This window comes from Trachemys scripta, chromosome 1 (genome assembly GCF_013100865.1).
Source record: "Trachemys scripta elegans isolate TJP31775 chromosome 1, CAS_Tse_1.0, whole genome shotgun sequence".
Taxonomy (NCBI): Eukaryota; Metazoa; Chordata; order Testudines; family Emydidae; genus Trachemys; species Trachemys scripta.
Genome location: NC_048298.1, coordinates 195,317,558 through 195,338,838, shown reverse-complemented (window position 1 = coordinate 195,338,838; position 21,281 = coordinate 195,317,558). Strand labels below are relative to the sequence as shown.

Genomic DNA, 21,281 nt, shown 5'->3' with positions numbered 1-21,281 from the left:
TTTTGTACTGTATGTTTATGTTTGATTACATTTTCTTTCCTAAATGAGATTTAAAATGAATAACAATATAATATTTTTCAAAGATACAATATTAGTTTTCTTCAAAATCAAAGCAAAGTGACTGTGATAGGAAGACTATCTTGGCCATAGCTCGGAGCTTTTCCTTAAACAAACACAATTTATAGTTTCAAAAAGACTAATTAGAAAGGTAGCATTTGTGAATCATTAATCTTTATTAGCCATCAATATTTTCCACAGTATTTTTGGTATATATATGTTTCATGGAGATAGCCTAACCAGTATGGAAGTCATTATTTCATTGGCCGTATAAGTATTTAATAATTAGATTTTACATGTAGTTATTACTATGAAGTAAGGAAGTCTGGCTTCATGGAAGGAGTGAGAAGATGGCTAATTTATAGATACTATTTTGTTTGCAGGGGATTTCCCTGGTTGTTTTTGTGGCTGGCAGACTTGATAGCTGTGTGAAGCTACTAAAAGTCACTGACCTTAGTTATTCCTTTCCCCAAAAAGGCATTCCAGGGCCTACTGAGAATATTCTCTGGTAAGAACACTACAGGTTATTTAATGTTGCAGGAATATACAGCCGTGGTGGGGGTAAAAAAATCACACTCATGCATTTAAGATGGTATTGCAGCAATAGGAATACAATGGATATAATAAATTGTAATAAACATTTCCTACCGTGTCCCACAAAATGATTACTGGAAACAAATTCAAATTGATTTGTATATAAGCGTTATAACATGATTAAAATGGTAAGAAATGGATAACAAGAAACAACAGTGTATCATGTTGAGAAGTGTCTATTGGACTGTTGTATGCAGCAGTCTTAGGTCTGGTTTTATTTAACCTCTTTATCAGCAGTCCGGAAGAGGGGATAAGATGCAAATTAGTTAAATCTGCAGCTGTTGCAGACACTAGAGGGTGCAGCAACACAACACAACATAAAGGGACCCTGAGAGATTAAAAAAGTGGGATGGAAATAACAAAATGAAATACAACCTTGAAAAACACAAGCTAACAACCTTTGAGGAAACCTAATTCAAAGGGAGGGAGTTACTTAGAAAGCAGTAATGTCAAAAACAAACCGAAGGGTGATAGTAATAGCAAATTGCAAATCAATTTGTAATGAGATAGAGCAACAAAAGACACAATGCCATTTTGGACAAGATGAAAGAGAGACTGTTTTCGGTACAGTGTTTGTAAAGACACAGGGAGCCTAGTGGAAGACAGCTGGGAAGGCTTGTAAGCAAAACCAAAGCAATACAAATAGGAGGAAAGCAGTGGAAGCAGTTTGGGTTTTTTTTATTTTATTTTACATATGGACATAACAGTTATTACTAGGGATGCCTGAGAACATCATGTCCTTTCACAGTAACTTGCCATGTGGGGAATTTGTTGTCAAAATATGCTGTTTCATCACAGCCAAAATGTTTTGCAAAGACATGTCAGTTTTGATGAAGTTTTTGTTAAAAAGGTTTCTGAGCTCCAGGGTGGATTGTCCAGTCACTTCCAGAGAGAAAGAGAGAGACACTGATGGAAAACTTGACCTTTTCAACCTGAAAACTGCTGTTTTATTTCATGAAAACATTTAAAAGGTTTTGATTTTATTCCAAAGGGAAACAAAATAAAAAAAATTGGTGGTGACTGGAGGACAACAATTCCATTTTGTGGTAATCTGTGAGGTTTCAACATTTATTTTCTTTCTGCACCGCAATTGGCTGAAGAGGAACCTGGGCAAGAGTGAGATGATGCTCAAGATCTAACTCCCACTATCACCTTGCCCTTCATTGAAGGAGTCTGCCCTTAGATTATCAAATCTTTCCACGATTTAGGGAGGCTCCTATCCCACTGTAAAATGTTGCAGTTGCAATCAGTACTCCTGCAAGTTTAACAAATAGGATATTGCTGAGAAGAGTGTTCTCCATAAAGTGTTGTTGTTTTTTGCATGGGCTTACTTTAAGCCATGAGGATACATTTTCAGCCTCCTAACTATATACATGTGTCATAACTATAAAGGGAAGGGTAACAGCTCTCCTATGTACAGTATTATAAAATCCCTCCTGGCCAGAGGCTCCAAAATCCTTTTACCTGTAAGGGGTTAAGAAGCTCAGGTAACCTGGCTGACACCTGACCCAAAGGACCAATAAGGGGACAAGATACTTTCAAATCTTGGGGGAGGGGGGGGGAAGGCTTTTGTTTGTGCTCTTTGTTTGGGAGTTCGTTCGCTCTTGGGACTGAGAGGGACCAGACATCAATCCAGGTTCTCCACATCTTTCTAAACAAGTCTCTCCTATTTCAAACTTGACAGTAAACAGCCAGGCAAGGCGTGTTAGTTTATCTTTGTTTTCTCAACTTGTAAATGTACCTTTTACTAGAGTGTTCATCTCTGTTTGCTGTACTTTGAACCTGAGGCTAAAGGGAGGTCCTCTGAGCTCTTTAAGTTTGATTACCCTGTAAAGTTATTTTCCATACTGATTTTACAGAGATGATTTTTACCTTTTTTCTTTAATTAAAAGCCTTCTTTTTAAGAACCTGATTGATTTTTCCTTGTTTTTAGATCCTAGGGGGTTGGATCTTGATCCACCAGGAGTTGGTGGGAGAAAGGAGGGGGATGGTTAATTTCTCCTTGTTTTAAGATCCAAGGAGTTTGGATCTGTATTCACCAGGGAATTGGTGAAGAGTTTCTCAAGGCTTCCCAGGGAAGGGAATCCACTTGGGAATGGTGGCAGCGGACCAGATCTAAGCTGGTAGTTAAGCTTAGAAGTTTTCATGCAGGCCCCCACATTTGTACCCTAAAGTTCAGAGTGGGGAAGCAGCCTTGACAACATGAAATTATAATCTATAACCTTACTATAACATTACTGTAACAATTACTATAACATCACTATATCAACCATGCTCAGTGCATTAAGAGCCTTCCGAAGACACCCAACATGACAAACTTTGCATTGGATACCACACAATCATTTCATAAAGATGAACATGGGTGTGTAGAGTGTTCCCCCGAGGTACAGAGCATCACAGTAAGTTTATGCATTTTTTAAAAAAATCCACCATTGGCCAGACACAAGATCCTGGATTAGATGGACCTTTGGTCTATACTGCTACAATTGTTAATTGTTCCTTTGAGGTGGGATACATCTTTGAGTTCTGCAGGAAAATTAGCATAGCTACAAGAAAGTTGCACTATTACATAAACTAGGTGTCACAGGGTGGCTGGCCTCTGTAAATGAAGTAGGTCCAGTTCCCTTGTGCCAGAAGAAGTATTCCTTGTTTGGCCAATTGAGAGGGTGGGGCAGACGCTGTGGGCTATGAAGGATGAGGAAGAGACTCAACGAGAGGATGTTCCAGTTACTCAGAGCAGACTGGTTCAGTCAGGGGCAGGTGAGAGTTGCCAGAGAGCAGGGGACTGGAGGAGTCCCAGAAAGAAGCAGAAGGTGGTTCCTGCGAGAAGGCTGAAGGCAGCAAGAGCGAAGGGAACTGCCTGCTAGCTCTAAGCCAGAGCCAAGGGCCAGAGAGTTCTGAAGGCAGGGGACCAGCAGAGGCGCTTACCCGCTGACATTGCCAGATTTGGAGAGCGGGACCCATAGGAACTGTAAGAGGACCTGGGAGAGTAATGGATGCTCCCCAGGCAAGTTCCCGCTGGAAAGAGCAGGGTTGCACTCCAGCTGGATGGCTGGGGTGGTTGTCATGGGACAAGAACAGGACAGGACTGCACTGAAGAGCCAGGGCGTGGTGAGAGATGCCAAGGCGGTATGTTGCATATATTGTTTGGCTTATGCTGGGGGAATTCTGAACTATGGGACTTTTGTTATGACTTGTGTGCACAGGACTCTTGTAATAAATGAACCCAACAAGGACTATATTTATACTTGGGAAGATGCTTTGTACTATTTCTGGGGAATCTGAAGGAGGGAAACCGAGGCAGGCACACTTATGCCGCAGCCTGCAGCAGGAGGGCATTCCAGGAGAGGTGCCCAGTGACACTAGATAACGCTTTTCATTCAAAAAAGCTGCATTTGAAACATGTTGGCAATTTCTTTTAGCCTCTCAGGAAAGCCATAATGCTTAGCATTATCCTATTAATAAATAATTTTTACAGCAGTGAAGACAAACTTGACTGTGAACCTAAACGATTTTGGAATGGTGGAGCTACATTTCACAAGTGTAAATCTTGTACCAGTCTTCCCTAAGAAAGTGTAAAACTGTTCTGTTTCAAGTACCTTACATTTTCCAGGCCTACAAGCATGAAACACACGTGCATGCTGTGCTCAAAAAAAAAAAAACTAAGACAGAAGCAGACAGCATTCTCTTTATTCTAATTATTGATTTTGTTCTGCGCTTCCTTCTCCACCTGAGGCACTTCTGTTGGAGTTATCCCCTCTGAATTAACTCAAGTCTGATGAGTTCCCTATAATGCTTCTGCTGACTAACAATATACTTAAAATATTCTTGTTTTGGTATTCTTCTTACTCTTTTATTGTATTTGAACTGCAGAAAGGGAGAACTCAAACGTGTCTCCTGTGCAGAAAACTGTGATGCCTGATTTCTCATATAGCACAAGGGTATTTCAGTCTGGATAAAGAACAATTCTAGAACTAAAGATGCCTTAGATGCAAGCTATGTAAACGTATGTGTAAGCCATGCCCGCTCAGTGTGGCACTCTGCCCCCGTCTAGTAGTGGCTAGACCAGCTAGAGAGATTAATGAGCCTGTTACAGCCCTGGCTAAGAGAAATGCTTCTTCTAGCTCTGGCAGTAGAGGCTTATGCATTAAGATCAAGAGGTCCTAGGTTTGCTCCCTGCTGCCAACAACCCATCCAGGGGTATCAGTATTACATATGCACTGCTATAATCATTCTAGTTTTAGCTTACCATGTAGGGCCATCACTACTGATGCCAAAGGCTTTCCAAAGAAAGGCCAGGCCCATAGATGAAAATCATGTGCCAGGATGTGCAAACTTTTTACCTCTTTCCATTTCTTTATATATAACCATGTGATCAAGTCAGACTGGCATCAGAAATATAACTTTAAATGTTACTCCATCTGTGTATTTAATTTCACTTCTCAACATCAGTACCAAAATGCCCAAAGGCATGGATTTTCAAAGGCATTTTATTCATAACTCCACTTGCGATTTTGCCAAAAACAGAGCCCCGGTGAGAACAGCAGAAGCTGGACCTGCTTCAGTATAGGACTCTTGGCTGCTTTGAAAGGTTGATGCCATGTTATACAGTACCAGAGGATGTTGAAAACTCTGACTGTACAAAGGGGAAAAAAATGTAACAAAACCAGGCAAACCATCAAACGTAGACACAAACAAAAAGAGAACCAAAGAGCTTAAGGTAAAGTCTCACCAGACATTACAACCCCAACCGGGGCTCTAAAAGGAAATTATTCCATGCATCTGCTTTGGGAAACAGCATTACAAATAATGCCTTGCTTAGCTAATATAAGGGCTATAGGTGTCAGCCTCTTGTGCACACCCATTCTTAGATTATATTAAGCCCGTGGCACAAAAAGAGAAAATTGTAGTCACGATAGAATCATAGAAATGTAGCACAGCCACAGTAGGGACTGCCTGAATTGGGGATGCAGAGGTTGTGTTCCAGGTGCTTTCTCCTGGGAGCAAACAGAGAGAGAGAGCATGGAGTAGGAAGAAGGAAGCCATGAGTCTGCCCTTTCCCCCACATTCCAACCAGCAGAGCTTGCTAGTTACAAGGGAGAGTAATGGGAGGATTTTCTATTGCACCCTACAAAGTGGTGTTGCCCATTACTGTCCCCTTCCAGCAGCTAGGGGACCCCAATGAAACTATGCATCTCTGAGGCACAATGCCTTCTGGTGCTTATGCCCCACCCCTACCATGAGTAGAGTGTTAAAGAATGATGAAGCAGCCCTTTGTCTATAAGATATTAGAAGTGGAAGCCATGTGTCCCATTCATCTGTAAAACACCATACCCATTTATCTTAAATAAAAATAATCTGTTCTTATTTTAAGACAGTGGTTTTCAACCTGTGGTCTGCGGACCCTGGGGTCCACAGACTATCTTTAAGATTTCCAAAAGGAGTCTGTATCTCCATTTGGAATTTTTTAGGGGTCCACAAATGAAAAAAGGTTGAAAACCACTGCTCTAAGAAATTGCATGTAATGTGCAAAGCATTCTCTGCATCATGCTACCATAGTTATTCCTTTAGCTAAACTGTCTCAGCCCTGGAGACATAGGTTCTAATCCCACCACAAATGTCACCCTATAAATTGATTCATTGCGATGTATGTTTGTAAGTATGTGGTGCCCTGTACTGATTTACAGCATGTGCACAATCATACCAGTTCTCGTCCCTGCTTAAAAATGAGTGATGTCTGATACAGCAAGGAACAAGGTGCAAGAGAAACATGGTAAAGAGCTATGTCAGTACAAAATTCAATCTATATAAAACCACTGTTTCTCAGCTGCAGCTCTACAGAATATATCTGGAAATTTGCACTCACTTACACAATGAGTAAGACACCTAAAATTGCGCAGAATTTGTCACTTAATTCCTTTGCAAACATAACTCTTATTAAAGCATGCTGGCTAGAAAACCAAGCCATCTACTGCTGTGATGAACAACTAGACCTACACATACAATTTTATTAGAGTTGCCAAAGAATTTTATTTCTTATTAGAAAAAGGCCAGTTTGAACTACAAGCTCCATTCTCTCTCTCTTCTTGTTCTGGACTCTATATGTTGAGATAATTAGTTACCATACTCATCTGAACGCTATAAATATACAGCTGGAGTAATCAATCTAATTTGAAATATATACATCAATTCCATATAAAAATATGAACCAAAAAGACCACTGAAGTTGCAAAGTCAAGCATTCAGTTAGGAAATAAGGTCGTCTATGCAACCTTAATTTGGCCCTCTTGCACATATGCATTAGAACAGCTTTTAATTACTTGAGCAATTGATATTAATTCTAGTCCACTATGATTGTCAGTGTTTTGTAAATGGTGATATGCAGGAGTATCGCCATTTTACATGCAACATAACCAAGCACATACACTTGGACAGGGGTGAAAGTAACTTACAGGACTTACCAGTACGGCCGGAGTCCTGAGCGGTGGCGTGACCTCAACTGGAAGAGGCTGGGCCTCTCAAGATTTAAAGGCCCTGGGGCACCAGCTGTGGCTGGGAGTCCCAGGGCCTTTAAATCACTCCGGAGCTCCCAGCTGCAGAGGTGGCTGGGAGCCGCCGGGGCTCAGGGGCAAATTAAAGGGCCCGGGGCTCCGGCCGCCACGAAGCTCTGGGCCCTTTAAATCCCCACCACAGCTCCAGCAGCTGGGCTTGGGCGGGGATTTAAAGGACTCGGGGCTCCCCGCAGCGGCCGGAGCACCGAGCCCTTTAAATCCCCGCTGCGGAAGCCGGTGCAGTCCAGCACGGCATACTGGCTCTTGCCGGTATGCCAGACCGGACCGGACAGGCTTACTTTCACATCTGCACTTGGAACAATCATTCTGAAAGGCAGTGGAATTAAGTGGCTAAAACTGGGGTCTGTCATATTATAGACCTGAGTTCCATTCCCTGTTCTGCCAACAAGTAACCTTGTACAATCTCTCAGAGCCTTGATTATCTCATCTGCAAAAGGTGGAGTAGGGGAAGGGATACTGTCCTGCCTCCTACAGTAGGATTATGGGGCTTTGCTTTATAATAAGCTTTTTGAAGTGCACAGAATTAATATCAATCAGTGGAAGAAGTGTTACTAGAAATCATTGCATCTGGAATTGCAAGCCTTTCTTTTTGTGCCTTTCTGTGCTTGAATAAAAATGCTTACAAAATTAAACCTACTGAAAATGTTTGCTATTTCATTCCATAAAAACCTTTGTGGGTGTTTTTGGATTTTTTTTTTCTTTTCTGTTCTTTTAAAGAAGAAAAATGTGGGGGAGAGGAATTTCAGTTTGGGGGAAAAAATCACCCTGGGTTGACTCGCTGGTAAAGAGATAGGGCCACTGTGCAAAACCAGAAAATATATTTTATTTAAAACAGAAGAGAATGTTGGGATCACTCGAATTTTTAGGATACTCCAGGCTCTGAAATTTGTTGTTTAAAAGTGATGCATGACACCAGATCGGCTCCAACAGGCATGTGTGAAACCCACAGGAATCAAGCAGCTGTTCCTGTATGAAATAAGCATTTGTCTAGTCTCCGTTTCTATGATGATGCTTAATCAGCAATATAAGGAAAAAAACAGTTATTACAATCGAGTGTAATTTAGGCTTTGCTCCAAGCAGCCTGGATTAAACAAGCTGAGTGAGTACTATGGCTGCTTATCCTTATCTCCTAGGAAACGACTCGGAAAGGTTCCTTCCATTCATCTGCCAATTCTAATTAATCAAAAGCCTTGTTTGCTCATGTAATTTTTTCTTATTCCTTCCACCCACACACAAACCATAAGGGCACAGTTGCCAGAGTTCAAGTAAACTTCACTGATTTAGCATCTTGGACCAGATCTGCTCTACAGACAGCGCTGAGAGAAGTGACCATGTACTGTACAACTTTGCTTTTGCAATTCTGTCTGTACATCACATAGCATCTTTCACCTCTGCTATAATACTTTCATTTGTTAAAAAAATCTAACTGTGAATTCACCCTTTGCAATCATTGCCAGATGGCCAGCTCTGGAAAGTGAAGATGTCCATTTAGCCACAGGGCAGGGCCAAAGGAGACAGCACAAGAGCAAGCTTTCTACACATGCCCATCAATGATTGCTACCTCAACTACAACATGGAGAGAATCAAGCTTGGGGGGGTCAGACCATATTTTCGTCTCTCTCCCCATTCAGTCTTTGGCCTCTCTGTTGAGAACGTTAATGAAGCTGACTGTACAAGGGTGTTTTTCATGATGTGGACTGCTACCTCTCCCCACTCTTGAGACCATTTTGTAGCTGGGGAAAATGTGAGCTGATGACCTAGAAGTCAAAAAGTTCCATACCCCATTACCAACACCGTCAACCACCAAGTCCCTCTGTGATCATGTAATTTAAAAAGTGACTTTAAATTTATTTGGCTTCATTTTCAAACCACGAGAGGCTCAACTTCTGAAAAGATGCCAATTGATTCTATTCAGTGGTCTAATTCCCACTTGCACACAGTTTTTCAATTAAATATTCCCCAATAAATAAGGCCAGGGGGAAGGAGGGATGATGACATTTTGAGTCACCTATCACCAACAGCAACTAAGATTCTCACATACTTTAATTACAATGCATTCAGAGAAAGAAGATATACACTAAGAAAAATTGCTTCAATTTCATCTAGTCATTTAAAATCCATTTAAGCCATTATACTCTAAGCTATGCTAACAGAAACTGCTATTAATTTTTGCAAAGCAGGTCACAGACTAAAATAAATCATATTGCTTAACTCTAATGTATGTACATATCACTGATACCACAGAACTACACAAACACCACTGAACTACATACCTAGAGATACAATAATCACTTATCCCATTGCCAATTAAATCCCAGTACAACAGTGGTATCACATCTATAATTCATAAACAAGACCACAGCAAACTGCATTTTAATAACACCATCAGTTCCACGGTAATACCAAAAATGAATCACACCCAGGAGGACTGCAAAGATTTTCTACACAGATACAGATGAGCATTCTCATTAATGCAGATTGGTGGTTTCAGTGAAAGGTTTTATGTAGACGAGAGTAAATATTCACCATCTATCAACAGAAAGTGATTTCAGTGACATGCCAGACAATTTGTCTCACCTGGAATTCCTCCTAGGAGTTCCCAGGCTGTGCACACCAGTGTTATTGCTGGCTCAGTCTTACTGTACTTGCTGTCAAGAATCTGCCCCAACCCTATGATGGGGATGCTCCTTGTTGCATTGATGGCCTTCCATGAACTTGTATAGGACATGGCCAGTCCAGCCTTTAGTGTTTTGGAAACATCCAGTGGGATTTTGGCAATTGTCACTGCATGAGGAAAGTTCCAGGTACAGTATATTTCAGAACAGATAGACAGATACCATTTTCAGTGGTTACTGCTTGGTATTTTCAGTGCACCAAAATAAGACAGTAGGAAGTTTAAAAGGAATAGATGTGTTGTTCCACTTATATTGATGACGTCCAGATGTGGGGCAACATGAGGAACATGATATTATGAAAAGTTCTGATTGCGGTAAAGAACGTGAGTGTGAAATATAACGAAGAAATGTACCATAAAAATAGCACTAGTGTGTCCACCCCAGTCTCATGGATGGACTTAGAGAAGTGAGCTCCGTCAGGCTGCTGAAACATGGGTGTAAATGGAATGTTGTGATGCTGGTGAGTACATCAGGAAATTCTCTGCAGGTGAGAATGGGAAAGACAAGGCCACAGACATGAGCAAGTGCAGCTGGTGTGAGATGCATTGATGCAAGGGTAGACTGTTCTCTTTCTATATGAAAGAAGCACATTCTTAAATTCAAAGTTGGAGGATCATTACTTTCAAACACATAAAACGCTTCTATACATGGATTTTATGTAGCAAAGCCTCCTAATTCCAGTCATTACACTTAACAAATCAATTTCTATTTTGTACACGACAAAAATTGCAGAACTGTGTTTTAAACACCAAATCTTCATGATCATATGGGCATCGATAATGGGATTAGACCAAGTTTGAGATACAATAATACACCCCTACCCCAATATAACGCAACCCGATATAACACGAATTCGGATATAATGCGGTAAAGCAGTGCTCCGGGGGGCGGGGCTGCGCACTCCCATGGATCAAAGCAAGTTCGATATAATGCAGTTTCACCTATAATGCAGTAAGATTTTCTGGCTCCCGAGGACAACGTTATATCGGGCTAGAGGTGTAGTTAAATAAATAGGCAGATCTGTTGATAATTTGATCCTGACAAATGGTAAACCCACACCCATATTTAATTACATTACTTTAAAGGGACACTTAAATGGTTTAGGTCCCATATTTGATATAAATTAACAGTGATGTAATCAGGTGGTAAATATTATCTAGATTATAACTATTTTTTCTGTTTTTTTTTTTAAATCCAACATTTGACCACCTGTAGAACACAACAGCCAACATTTTGGTAAGGCAAATAAAACCTCTGGACAAAATTTTCTTAAATCCATATTTAGGCTTCTAAATAAAAATAGTTTGATTTTAAGAAGTGCTTAACTCCCACAGCTCAAGTCAATGGGATCTGCATGTGCTTAGAACCATTGAAAATCCAGTTATTTAAACAGCTAAATAAAAAGCATGTATTAGGCATGCATGTTTGAAAAATTTGGCCTACAAGTACACATTGCTTTTGCTGGTTTTTTGCAGCAGTTAAACTAACAAACACTAGTCCCAGAGCTGTGAATATTTTTCTCAGTAAGGCTGACACAACAGCAAGGAAAACAAATATGTCGATATAATCTCCTTTAGAAGACTAGCAAAGAGAGAGGTCACTTTTCACCAAAACAAAATATGCAGGGCAAGAATTTTTATTTTCAAACTTCTATGAAGGTATCATAAGCAATGCAAAAGCAAGAAGGAAAAAAAACCCTGCAGTAGATCTGGGCACTTAAAAAAGATTAAAGAAAAATAAACACAGAAGTCAATCTAGATGGCAAAGCCTAATGAGGAGGGACTCACTCAGAGATAAACAAGACTCAGTCTTTTCGTTTTGTAGTACAAAGGAAGACCCATACATTATTCGAATTTAAAAAGCCTCTGAAATGAATTAAATTGACTTTAAAAGGCTTGATTTTGCTCTTGGGTATATGTAAAAGCAGTAGCTTATTTTAAAAGATGCACAGGGACCCTTGCTAGAATACTGGAAAGGGAATTGAAAAAAATAGATACCTTCCATTTCCCAAGGGACACATCTTCCAGAATTTGAGTAGATTTGGCCTTCACTACAAAGTTTGGGTTAGTATTTGTATCTGAACCCACTTAGAGCTGACAGACTTTTGGACACTGTGAACTTTTGGGGTTCAGCTTACAGGATAGAACTTCAGTCAAAAATTTTAATATCATCACCTAGATTCCAGGGTGCAGAGAAGTATATTTTCCATTTGTCACCAACTAGACTGGCCTCCAATGCTTGCATTGCTTCTGGAATAATGTGAGGAAAAGCTTTGGGAGGTTGTATGGTAAAAGACAAGAGATCTGAAAGGAGTATACTTAGGCACTGTATAAATAAGAACCAAGAAATCCAGTTGCAGGAAGCCAAGATTATGAAATAGATTTAGCTGCACCAGAGAAGCTCCTAGCCAGTGCATGTGCTTTCTGTCTCACGTAAAGGATCCAGCCTATTTAATTGTAATTAAGGTTTCTATTTATGATACACTGTGATAAATGGTATTATTTTTATTAGTATGATGCATGCCTCTGTGTGTTTATGATGGGTTACTTACTATGGAGTTAGATCAAGAGGAGTTGTTAGAGAAACTGAGCAGAAGATGTAAAACAATGGTCTAAATAAGGAACATCCCAGCAAAAATTCAAGCACAACAGCCAGGTTAAAAGCTTTGAAGAGGCAACTCCTCTGCCAAACCCGGAAACACAGCTGTTATGCCAAGGCTGAGAACAGAGAAATCAAAGGGAACAATACAACATTAGAAAACCTCAAAGACCTTAGAAAAAGGAGGGGGTCTGGGTGAGCTGCAAGGGACTTCCCAGGGTGTCAGTGAAAAGATGACAGGTTGGCAATCACAGAAACAGAGGGAGGTTAGCTGCAAGGGCAAAGAGGGACCCTCCTAACTAAACAAGGATCAACGATCAAGTCAGGCGAGAGTTATACATTTTGGCTTTGATTTACTTTCTTGACCCAGCGTGCCTAAATACCATACTCCTGTTTTCTAATTAATAATGGCTTGTTTTGAAAAGGTTGTCCTGTGTCACCGAAAACATCTGCTGGTTGCACACCTCCCAAGAAGAAAAGTCTCCCAAGGGGTTCCAAGCTACTTTGGATCTGCTGAAAAAGCCACAGTGAGACACAGCGGTGCTGAAGCCACAAACCCAATCTGAAAGTAGCAGAATCACGGCCCTTCCTTGAGAAAAGTGGAAGCCCGGGGCTTATCACCAAGCGACAGACTTCCAGAAAAACTGTTTAAAGACCAGAGGCAGATCCTGCCCCATGGATCTGTGACAATAATATTATAACAATATTCTCCCATTGTTGGATAAATATAGAGGTGAATGGAAAAAATAATCATGGGTGAAATCAAAACGTTTACTTTTAAAGAAAGAAATATTTAACCCATGACAGCATTTGATAGCTCATCAATTTTATTCTTATTATAATATAAAAGATACATTATGTACATTCTGTCCTATGGTCTCATGTATGCTAGTTCAGTAGTAACAACTGTTCAATGCCAGCATAAAAAGCTGCATCATTGGCTTTGAGAAGAGGCTTATTTTTCATAAGAATCAAGCAGGAAAAACAATTGAGAAAAATCTATGAGAGTGCAGATTTTTTGTTGCAGTTCCTGTTTAAGTCCCTTGAATTTTTGTTTAAACTTTGATTAAGCATCAGAAATCCTGAAACTTGACTGGCTGAAACGTTTCCCCTGTCACAAGACCACATAACAATAGCTTTTCATAGTGTTTTACTCATGTGTGTAACATTAAATTTGAAGCTCATTTCCACAAAAGCAGCTGCAAAACTTGGAAAGTCTCTCCTCTGGGAAGATGCACCATTGTTCCATGTTTAACAGGTGGGAGGATGCTCTTTTGGGTCAGAGCATAGAACAAGGACTCAGAAAATCTGGGCTTTTACCCGATCTGCCACACAGATGTCTTGTTTCAGATCCTGGACAAGTCATTTGGGACAAGTTTGCACAAGCACCCTCAAGTCCCAGAGCACTCGGCACCTCGTGAAATCAGAGCATTATAGATTCATAGATTCATAGATTCTAGGACGGGAAGGGACCTCGAGAGGTCATCGAGTCCAGTCCCCTGCCCGCATGGCAGGACCAAATACTGTCTAGATCATCCCTGATAGACATTTATCTAACCTACTCTTAAATGTCTCCAGAGACGGAGATTCCACAACCTCCCTAGGCAATTTGTTCCAGTGTTTAACCACCCTGACAGTTAGGAACTTTTTCCTAATGTCCAACCTAGACCTCCCTTGCTGCAGTTTAAACCCATTTTTTCTGGTTCTATCCTTAGAGGCTAAGGTGAACAAGTTCTCTCCCTCCTCCTTATGACACCCTTTTAGATACCTGAAAACTGCTATCATGTCCCCTCTCAGTCTTCTCTTTTCAAACTAAACAAACCCAATTCTTTCAGCCTTCCTTCATAGGTCATGTTCTCAAGACCTTTAATCATTCTTGTTGCTCTTCTTTGGACCCTTTCCAATTTCTCCACATCTTTTTTAAAATGCGGCGCCCAGAACTGGACACAATACTCCAGCTGAGAACTAACCAGAGCAGAGTAGAGCGGAAGAATGACTTCTCGTGTCTTGCTCACAACACACCTGTTAATACATCCCAGAATCATGTTTGCTCTTTTTGCAACAGCATCACACTGTTGACTCATATTTAGCTTGTGGTCCACTATAACCCCTAGATCCCTTTCTGCCGTACTCCTTCCTAGACAGTCTTTTCCCATTTTGTATGTGTGAAATTGATTTTTCCTTCCTAAGTGGAGCACTTTGCATTTGTCTTTGCTAAACTTCATCCTGTTTAACTCAGACCATTTCTCCAATTTGTCCAGATCATTTTGAATTATGACCCTGTCCTCCAAAGTAGTTGCAATCCCTCCCAGTTTGGTATCATCCGCAAACTTAATAAGCGTACTTTCTATGCCAATATCTAAGTCGTTGATGAAGATATTGAACAGAGCCAGTCCCAAAACAGACCCCTGCGGTACCCCACTCGTTACGCCTTTCCAGCAGGATTGGGAACCATTAATAACAACTCTCTGAGTACGGTTATCCAGCCAGTTATGCACCCACCTTATAGTAGCCCCATCTAAATTGTATTTGCCTAGTTTATCGATAAGAATATCATGCGAGACCGTATCAAATGCCTTACTAAAGTCTAGGTATACCACATCCACCGCTTCACCCTTATCCACAAGGCTCGTTATCCTATCAAAGAAAGCTATCAGATTGGTTTGACATGATTTGTTCTTCACAAATCCATGAAGGCTGTTCACCTTCCAAGTGTTTGCAGATGATTTCCTTAATTACTTGCTCCATTATCTTCCCTGGCACAGAAGTTAAACTAACTGGTCTGTAGTTTCCTGGGTTGTTTTTATTTCCCTTTTTATAGATGGGCACTATATTTGCCCTTTTCCAGTCTTCTGGAATCTCTCCCGTCTCCCATGACTTTCCAAAGATAATAGCTAGAGGCTCAGATACCTCCTCTATTAGCTCCTTGAGTATTCTAGGATGCATTTCATCAGGCCCGGGTGACTTGCAAGCATCTAACTTTTCTAAGTGATTTTAACTTGTTTTTTTTTATTTTATCCGCTAAACCTACCCCCTTCCCATCAGTATTCACTATGTTAGGCATTCCTTCAGACTTCTCGGTGAAGACCGAAACAAAGAAGTCATTAAGCATCTCTGCCATTTCCAAGTTTCCTGTTACTGTTTCTCCCTCTTCACTAAGCAGTGGACCTACCCTGTCTTTGGTCTTCCTCTTGCTTCTAATGTATTGATAAAAAGTCTTCTTGTTTCCTTTTATTCCCGTAGCTAGTTTGAGCTCATTTTGTGCCTTTGCCTTTCTAATCTTGCCCCTGCATTCCTGTGTTGTTTGCCTATATTCATCCTTTGTAATCTGTCCTAGTTTCCATTTTTTATATGACTCCTTTTTATTTTTTAGATCGTGCAAGATCTCGTGGTTAAGCCAAGGTGGTCTTTTGCCACATTTTCTATCTTTCCTAACCAGCGGAATAGCTTGCTTTTGGGCCCTTAATAGTGTCCCTTTGAAAAACTGCCAAAGTTTTTACTTACTCTGTATTTTAGTCCTCCCATCAGTAAAATCGGCCTAATATTTGACTTGTAAAGTTTAATTCTTAGTCCAAAATTTTCAAAAGTAGCCACTGCCTTAGCGGTGCCCAACTGGAGACACCTTGGGCCTGATTTTCCAGAGTGCTGAGCATCCACGGCTTCTGCTAACTTCCGCTGCAGTTGTGAGTTTCCAGCCCTTCTGAAAGTCAGGCCCCAGGCAGCCCGAGCAGTGCACCAAGAAAAGTCACTTAGAGTCAGTGATCACGGTCAGAAACATTGACCTTAGAGTTTGATGCATTTATCTTTTAACTGAAGGCACAATATGTAAGCACAAATTGTTACATTAAAACTTCATAAATGGACTAATTAGCAGGACATGTTTATGGTACTTTGCTACCAATTTTTTTTAAAAGGCAATACAGGAGATAGTACTTCTAAATTGGTGACATCCCCACAGAAATAAAAAAAAAGCAACTTACAACAATCTACACTCATCTACATCGCTGTGTTTTAGAGATGCAATCTACCTTACCTTGACATGGTGAATAAGATGTTCTACTTCATTCACTTTATACGTCTCTATTCCTAGCTCCTTAGACAACCGCAGGATGCGATTTTGTGTCGGCCCCACATATGCTCCTCCAAGGTCCACATACTGGACTTGCTTATTCTGGTTTCCCAAAAGACAAAAGAAGAAAGATAAGCCCTTTGCAATCAATCATGAGATAAACAATGTAATCCAGAGAAACTATTTATGTCAATTGAGTATTTGAGGCCAGATTCCCGCCCCCACCACCACCACCACCCCTGCCCCGGAGAAAACCTGCAAGAGGAAGCCACAGAGGTGAAAACTCTGCATTGGTTCTCTTTTTTTTTTTTTTGCTACATACATAATCATCTTTTCCTTCCATGTGGAACAGGTGGGAGGGGAGGTGTGATAACCCCAGAACCTGCAAATATCCTGGAAAATTCTGTGTCGCCACAGACACTCCATACTTTTTCTTGCCCCTGGTTCAGCACCGTCAAGGACTTCCCTACGTGCCACCACCCTGGAATTCTACCCTCCTGAGGGGTTCTTTAGTATGCGGGAGGCTCTGCTCCAAAAATAAGTGCAATAATTTAGATACTATTTGTGGGGATAATTACCCTTGCAGTGAAAGTTCTTCCTCCAACTCTGTCACGGGCTTCCAACACCACAACACTCAGCCCTGACTCAGTCAGCAACTTGGCTGCCGACAGACCTAAAGGACAAATGAGAAACAACACTGAACAACTCCACACAGTGGATTCTGTAGCCTGCGAGGCTTCTAGACAGTCAGTAGTCAGCACCCCCAGACATTTAGTAAGAGGTGTCATGAATTTTGACTATAAAGAGCTTGTAAGGGGGGAGGAGAATCCCCAAAGGCAACTAAAGGTAAATATAAAACAAGATAGTGGTCACATTTTCACATGTGCCAAGCACCTTCAGCTCCCAGTGGCGTCAACTGGGGCAGAGTGAGTTTAGCTCTTCTGTAAGGCAGCCCTAGCTGGGTAACAATGAGAGAAACAGTCATATTGTTGTACACAGAACACACATACACATGCAGTTCTCTGCGGGGGGGGGGGGGGGGGTTTTTTTTTTTTTTTTTTTGTTCTCTAATTTCTGCAAGTGTTGTCTCTTCTTTAAAACCCGCCAGGTAAAATGGACGGAATCAAGTTTATATTAGGCCAGGCCTGTCCTCATTTTGAATGATTCGGTCAAGCCTGCTCTAAGCTGCCTCCTTTCCAAGCTAAACCATTTTAGAGTCCATTCATGTTTAGAAGAAGTCAGAAGGCAGGTTCCCTGCCCTTAAGAGCTTATACTTTAACTAAAAACTAAACAGAATTAGTGAGTGTGGCAAATAGTAGGAGGGAAATGGAGGGTGAATAATCAAGAGAACATGGTTCCATTCCTTGCCTCTCTGCATTATATACAACCACTTCAGTCTCTTCCTTCCTGCCTGGACACCAGCAGGGACAGCATTGAGAGCACAGGAAAGATGGTCTCCTTGTACTCAGATTTGGTGCCCTGCAGGAGGAGAAACTACGGGGAAAGCCAGATTCAGGCTCTGCAGCCCTGGGTTGCAGCATGCCCAGTCTCTCTGTGGCAATGGCATATGCACAGTCCGGCTGGCATACAGGAGTAGCTGTGAGGGAGGGAGAAGCATGCTCAGTGCAAACAGAATCTTCAGAGAATTTAGTTGTCAAACTTTAACAAGTCTCTGCTCACCACGCAAAAACAGATTTTTCAGAGGCTTGTAACTTGGTCATATATAGGTAAATTTTCATGGGGGCAGCAAAAGGCACATCCCTAACAGGGTAACTCCCCTGCCAATAAGAAGTGTCAGGCAACTTTAAGTATAGGTGATGTTGGTAGCTGGAGCTGATGACAATTCATTCTCTCTCATTATCAGCTTGTAATTTCCCACAGGTGCCGTTACAGCTTTCAGGGTTAACTGCACCTTTGACTCCCACCCATCTGGTATTTCTTGAGGGCACCCATTTAAAGTTTCAGGGTCCAAGCCATCACTTCTCTCAGGTGGAGACCTGCATCTCTCTCCCTCCAGACTAGGGGTTTAGGCTTGCAATCCCTCTGCAACTCATTGTGAATTCCCCAGCAGGCCTGACTGAGAACCAGCACATGTGGTTAACCTATCTCCAGGGTTTCAACAGTGAATACCTTTACACAGTAACATCAAAAGAGTGTTACTGGAACTCTGGAGACCTGGGTCCTACTCGCAGCTCAGCCATTGGTCTGTGGTGTAACCTTGGGCAAGTCACTTCCCCTTTGTGACTCAGTTTCCTCATCTGTAAAATGGCAATAATAATACTGAGCTCCTTTGTAAAGCACTTTGAGACCTACTGATGAAAAGCGTGATAGAAGATCTCGGAATTATCTTTACACAACAGTATTTACTTCCAGCCACAGTGGAGTAGCTTCTGAAGCAGGGGTGGGCGAACTATGGCCCGGGAGCCGCATCTGGCCCTTCAGACATTTTAGTCTGGCCCTTGAGCACCCGCCAGGGAGCAGGGTCCGGGGCTTGCCCCGCTCCATGCATACCGTGGCTCAGTGCAGCTCCTGGAAGCAGCAGCATGTCCCACCTCCAGCTTCTATATGTAGAGGCAGCCAAGGGGCTCTGCACACTGTTCCCGCCCCAAGTACCACCCCCGCAGCTCCCACTGGCCGGGAACCACAGCCAATGGGAGCTGCAGGGGCAGCGCTTGTGAACGGGGCAGCATGCAGATTTGCTTGGCCGCGCCTCCATGTAGGAGCCGGAAGGGGGACATGCCGCTGCTTCTGCCCTGCCCGGAGCCTGCACCCCGACCCCCTCCCACGCCCCAACCCCCTTCCCCAGCCCTGATCCCCCTCCTGCCCTCTGAACTCCTTGGTCCCAGCCTGGAGCATCCTCCTGCACCCTCAACCCTCATCCCCAGAGCCTGCACCCCGAGCTGGAACCCTCATTCCCCCTCTCACCCCAACCCTGTGCCCCAACCCAAAGCCCCTTCCCGCACACTGAACTCCTCATTTCTGGACCCACCACAAAGCCCTCACCCCCTCCCGCATCCCAACCCCCAATTTCATGAGCATTCATGGCCCGCCATACAATTTCCATACCCAGATGTGGCCCTCGGGCCAAAAATTTTGCCCACCCCATTCTGAAGGTTACCTCAACTTTTCACTTCATCATACCAATAAGTACAGCAAGCTTTCCAATAACCCTGATACAATGGGCTCTTCATACCCCATAACAGAGCAAATGAGTCTGCCAAATGCAGTTACACCTGACCTTTCCCAAAAAAGGAGCAGACTATAAGGCAGGAACAGCATATTTTGAGAGTAAAAAATATTCAGTATGTTCAAATGCTTGCCAGAGCATCAAACACTTTCCATTCAGAGATTGTTTTACTGTCTAAAGATCCTTCTGGAAACAGATTGGAGCTCTGAAAAATGCAGTGTCCATCATAACAGACCATTATTAACTCTGCCAAAGCAAGAGTCAATGATATTATTAATCATTTATATTACAATAGCACCCAAAAGCTCCAATTAAGAATGGGGCTTAATCCGCTTATCATGCTGATGTACTGTCAGTATTGTCTGTTGTTGCCTTCTGCTCTCTTCCCATCTACTTGTTGTATCCACCCTGTTGTCTCTCATCTCATACATAGATTCTAAGCAATTTGGGGCGGGAATCATCTTTTTGTCCTGTGTTTGTACAGCATTTAGCACCACACGACCCAAATCCATGATGGGGGCCTCTAGATGCCATTGTAATAAATAATAATTATACCTAGATCTTATATATCACTTTTCATTAATAGATTTCAAAGCACTTTACAAAAGAAAATAAATATAATTACCCAGATTTTATTAATAATGATAATGCTGAATGAAGAGACAATTCCTTGCCCAGAGAACTTAGAACCTAAATGATACATTTATAGCCAAAGGGTTGGGACAATGATATAACTTAGAAATAAATTAACATAGTGATGAGTGGCACCATTTTGTTAGCTACATTTTGCGGGGGATGGGAGAAAGCTGTTTAAAAATGTAGTAAGAGTTGCAGTGGGAAAAGCATACAAATGGTAACCCTGTTTCTGGACCAAATTCAGAATTATACCTTTTGTGTGGACTCAGAGGTTATTTTTTAAACTCCTGTGAACAGAATAAGCAAGTATTGACTCCATAAAGCAAAGTCCAGGAAAAAATCTCTTACGTAGTATGAAATCTTGTCAGGTAGGGTTACCGTTCGTCCGGATTCCCCCGGACATGTCCGGCTTTTTTGAGTTAAAAATAGCATCCGGGGGGAATCTGTAAATGTCCGGACTTCCCCCCCCCCCCGCCCATGCAGAGCACGCGCGGATGACAGGGCAGCCGGCTGGATGGTGCCACTTACATGGGGCTCTGACAGCCAGAGAGATCTCCTCCTCCGCTTCCCCCTCCTCTCCCATGCAGCTGAGAGCACTCCCTCCCTCCCTCCCTGCATGTGCAGATCACCAGCCGGCAGTTCGCACTGGCAGTCTGGAGCTCCTCCCCCTGCTCCTTCTCCCCGGCATGCTGGTCTGAGCGGCAGGGAAAGGGGGCCAAGGGGTCGGAGAAGGGGCAGGGAGGTTCTGGAGGGGGTAGTCAAGAGACAGGTAGCGGGGGGGGGGCTTTCTGGGGGTGGGGGTGTGGATAAGGTTTTGGGCAGTCAGGGTAGAGGTAGGGGGTAGGGTCCTGGGGGGCAGTTAGGAGCAGGGGTCCCAGGAGGGGGCAGTCAGG

The 21,281-nt window shown here is 42.3% G+C and overlaps 1 protein-coding gene across 3 annotated transcripts in view; it reads right to left on the bottom strand.

Annotated features, from left to right (window-relative positions):
• The window catches only part of LOC117868248 (amine oxidase [flavin-containing] B-like), an 81,060-nt gene that overhangs the window by 30,216 nt on the left and 29,563 nt on the right, over positions 1-21,281 (bottom strand). For 2 of the 3 annotated variants that reach the window (XR_004643595.1, XM_034754056.1), the window contains exons 2-3: positions 17,144-17,238; positions 16,530-16,667 (exon numbers count right to left, since the gene is read on the bottom strand). Coding sequence is in view for 2 of the 3 variants with exons in the window: in XM_034754056.1 (XP_034609947.1) it covers positions 16,530-16,667; positions 17,144-17,238 (233 nt within the window). In the remaining variant the exon portion in view is untranslated. Of the gene's footprint in view, positions 1-16,529; positions 16,668-17,143; positions 17,239-18,695; positions 18,824-20,916; positions 20,941-21,281 lie in introns of those variants that run through there. The other variant, XM_034754069.1, reaches the window with a different exon arrangement.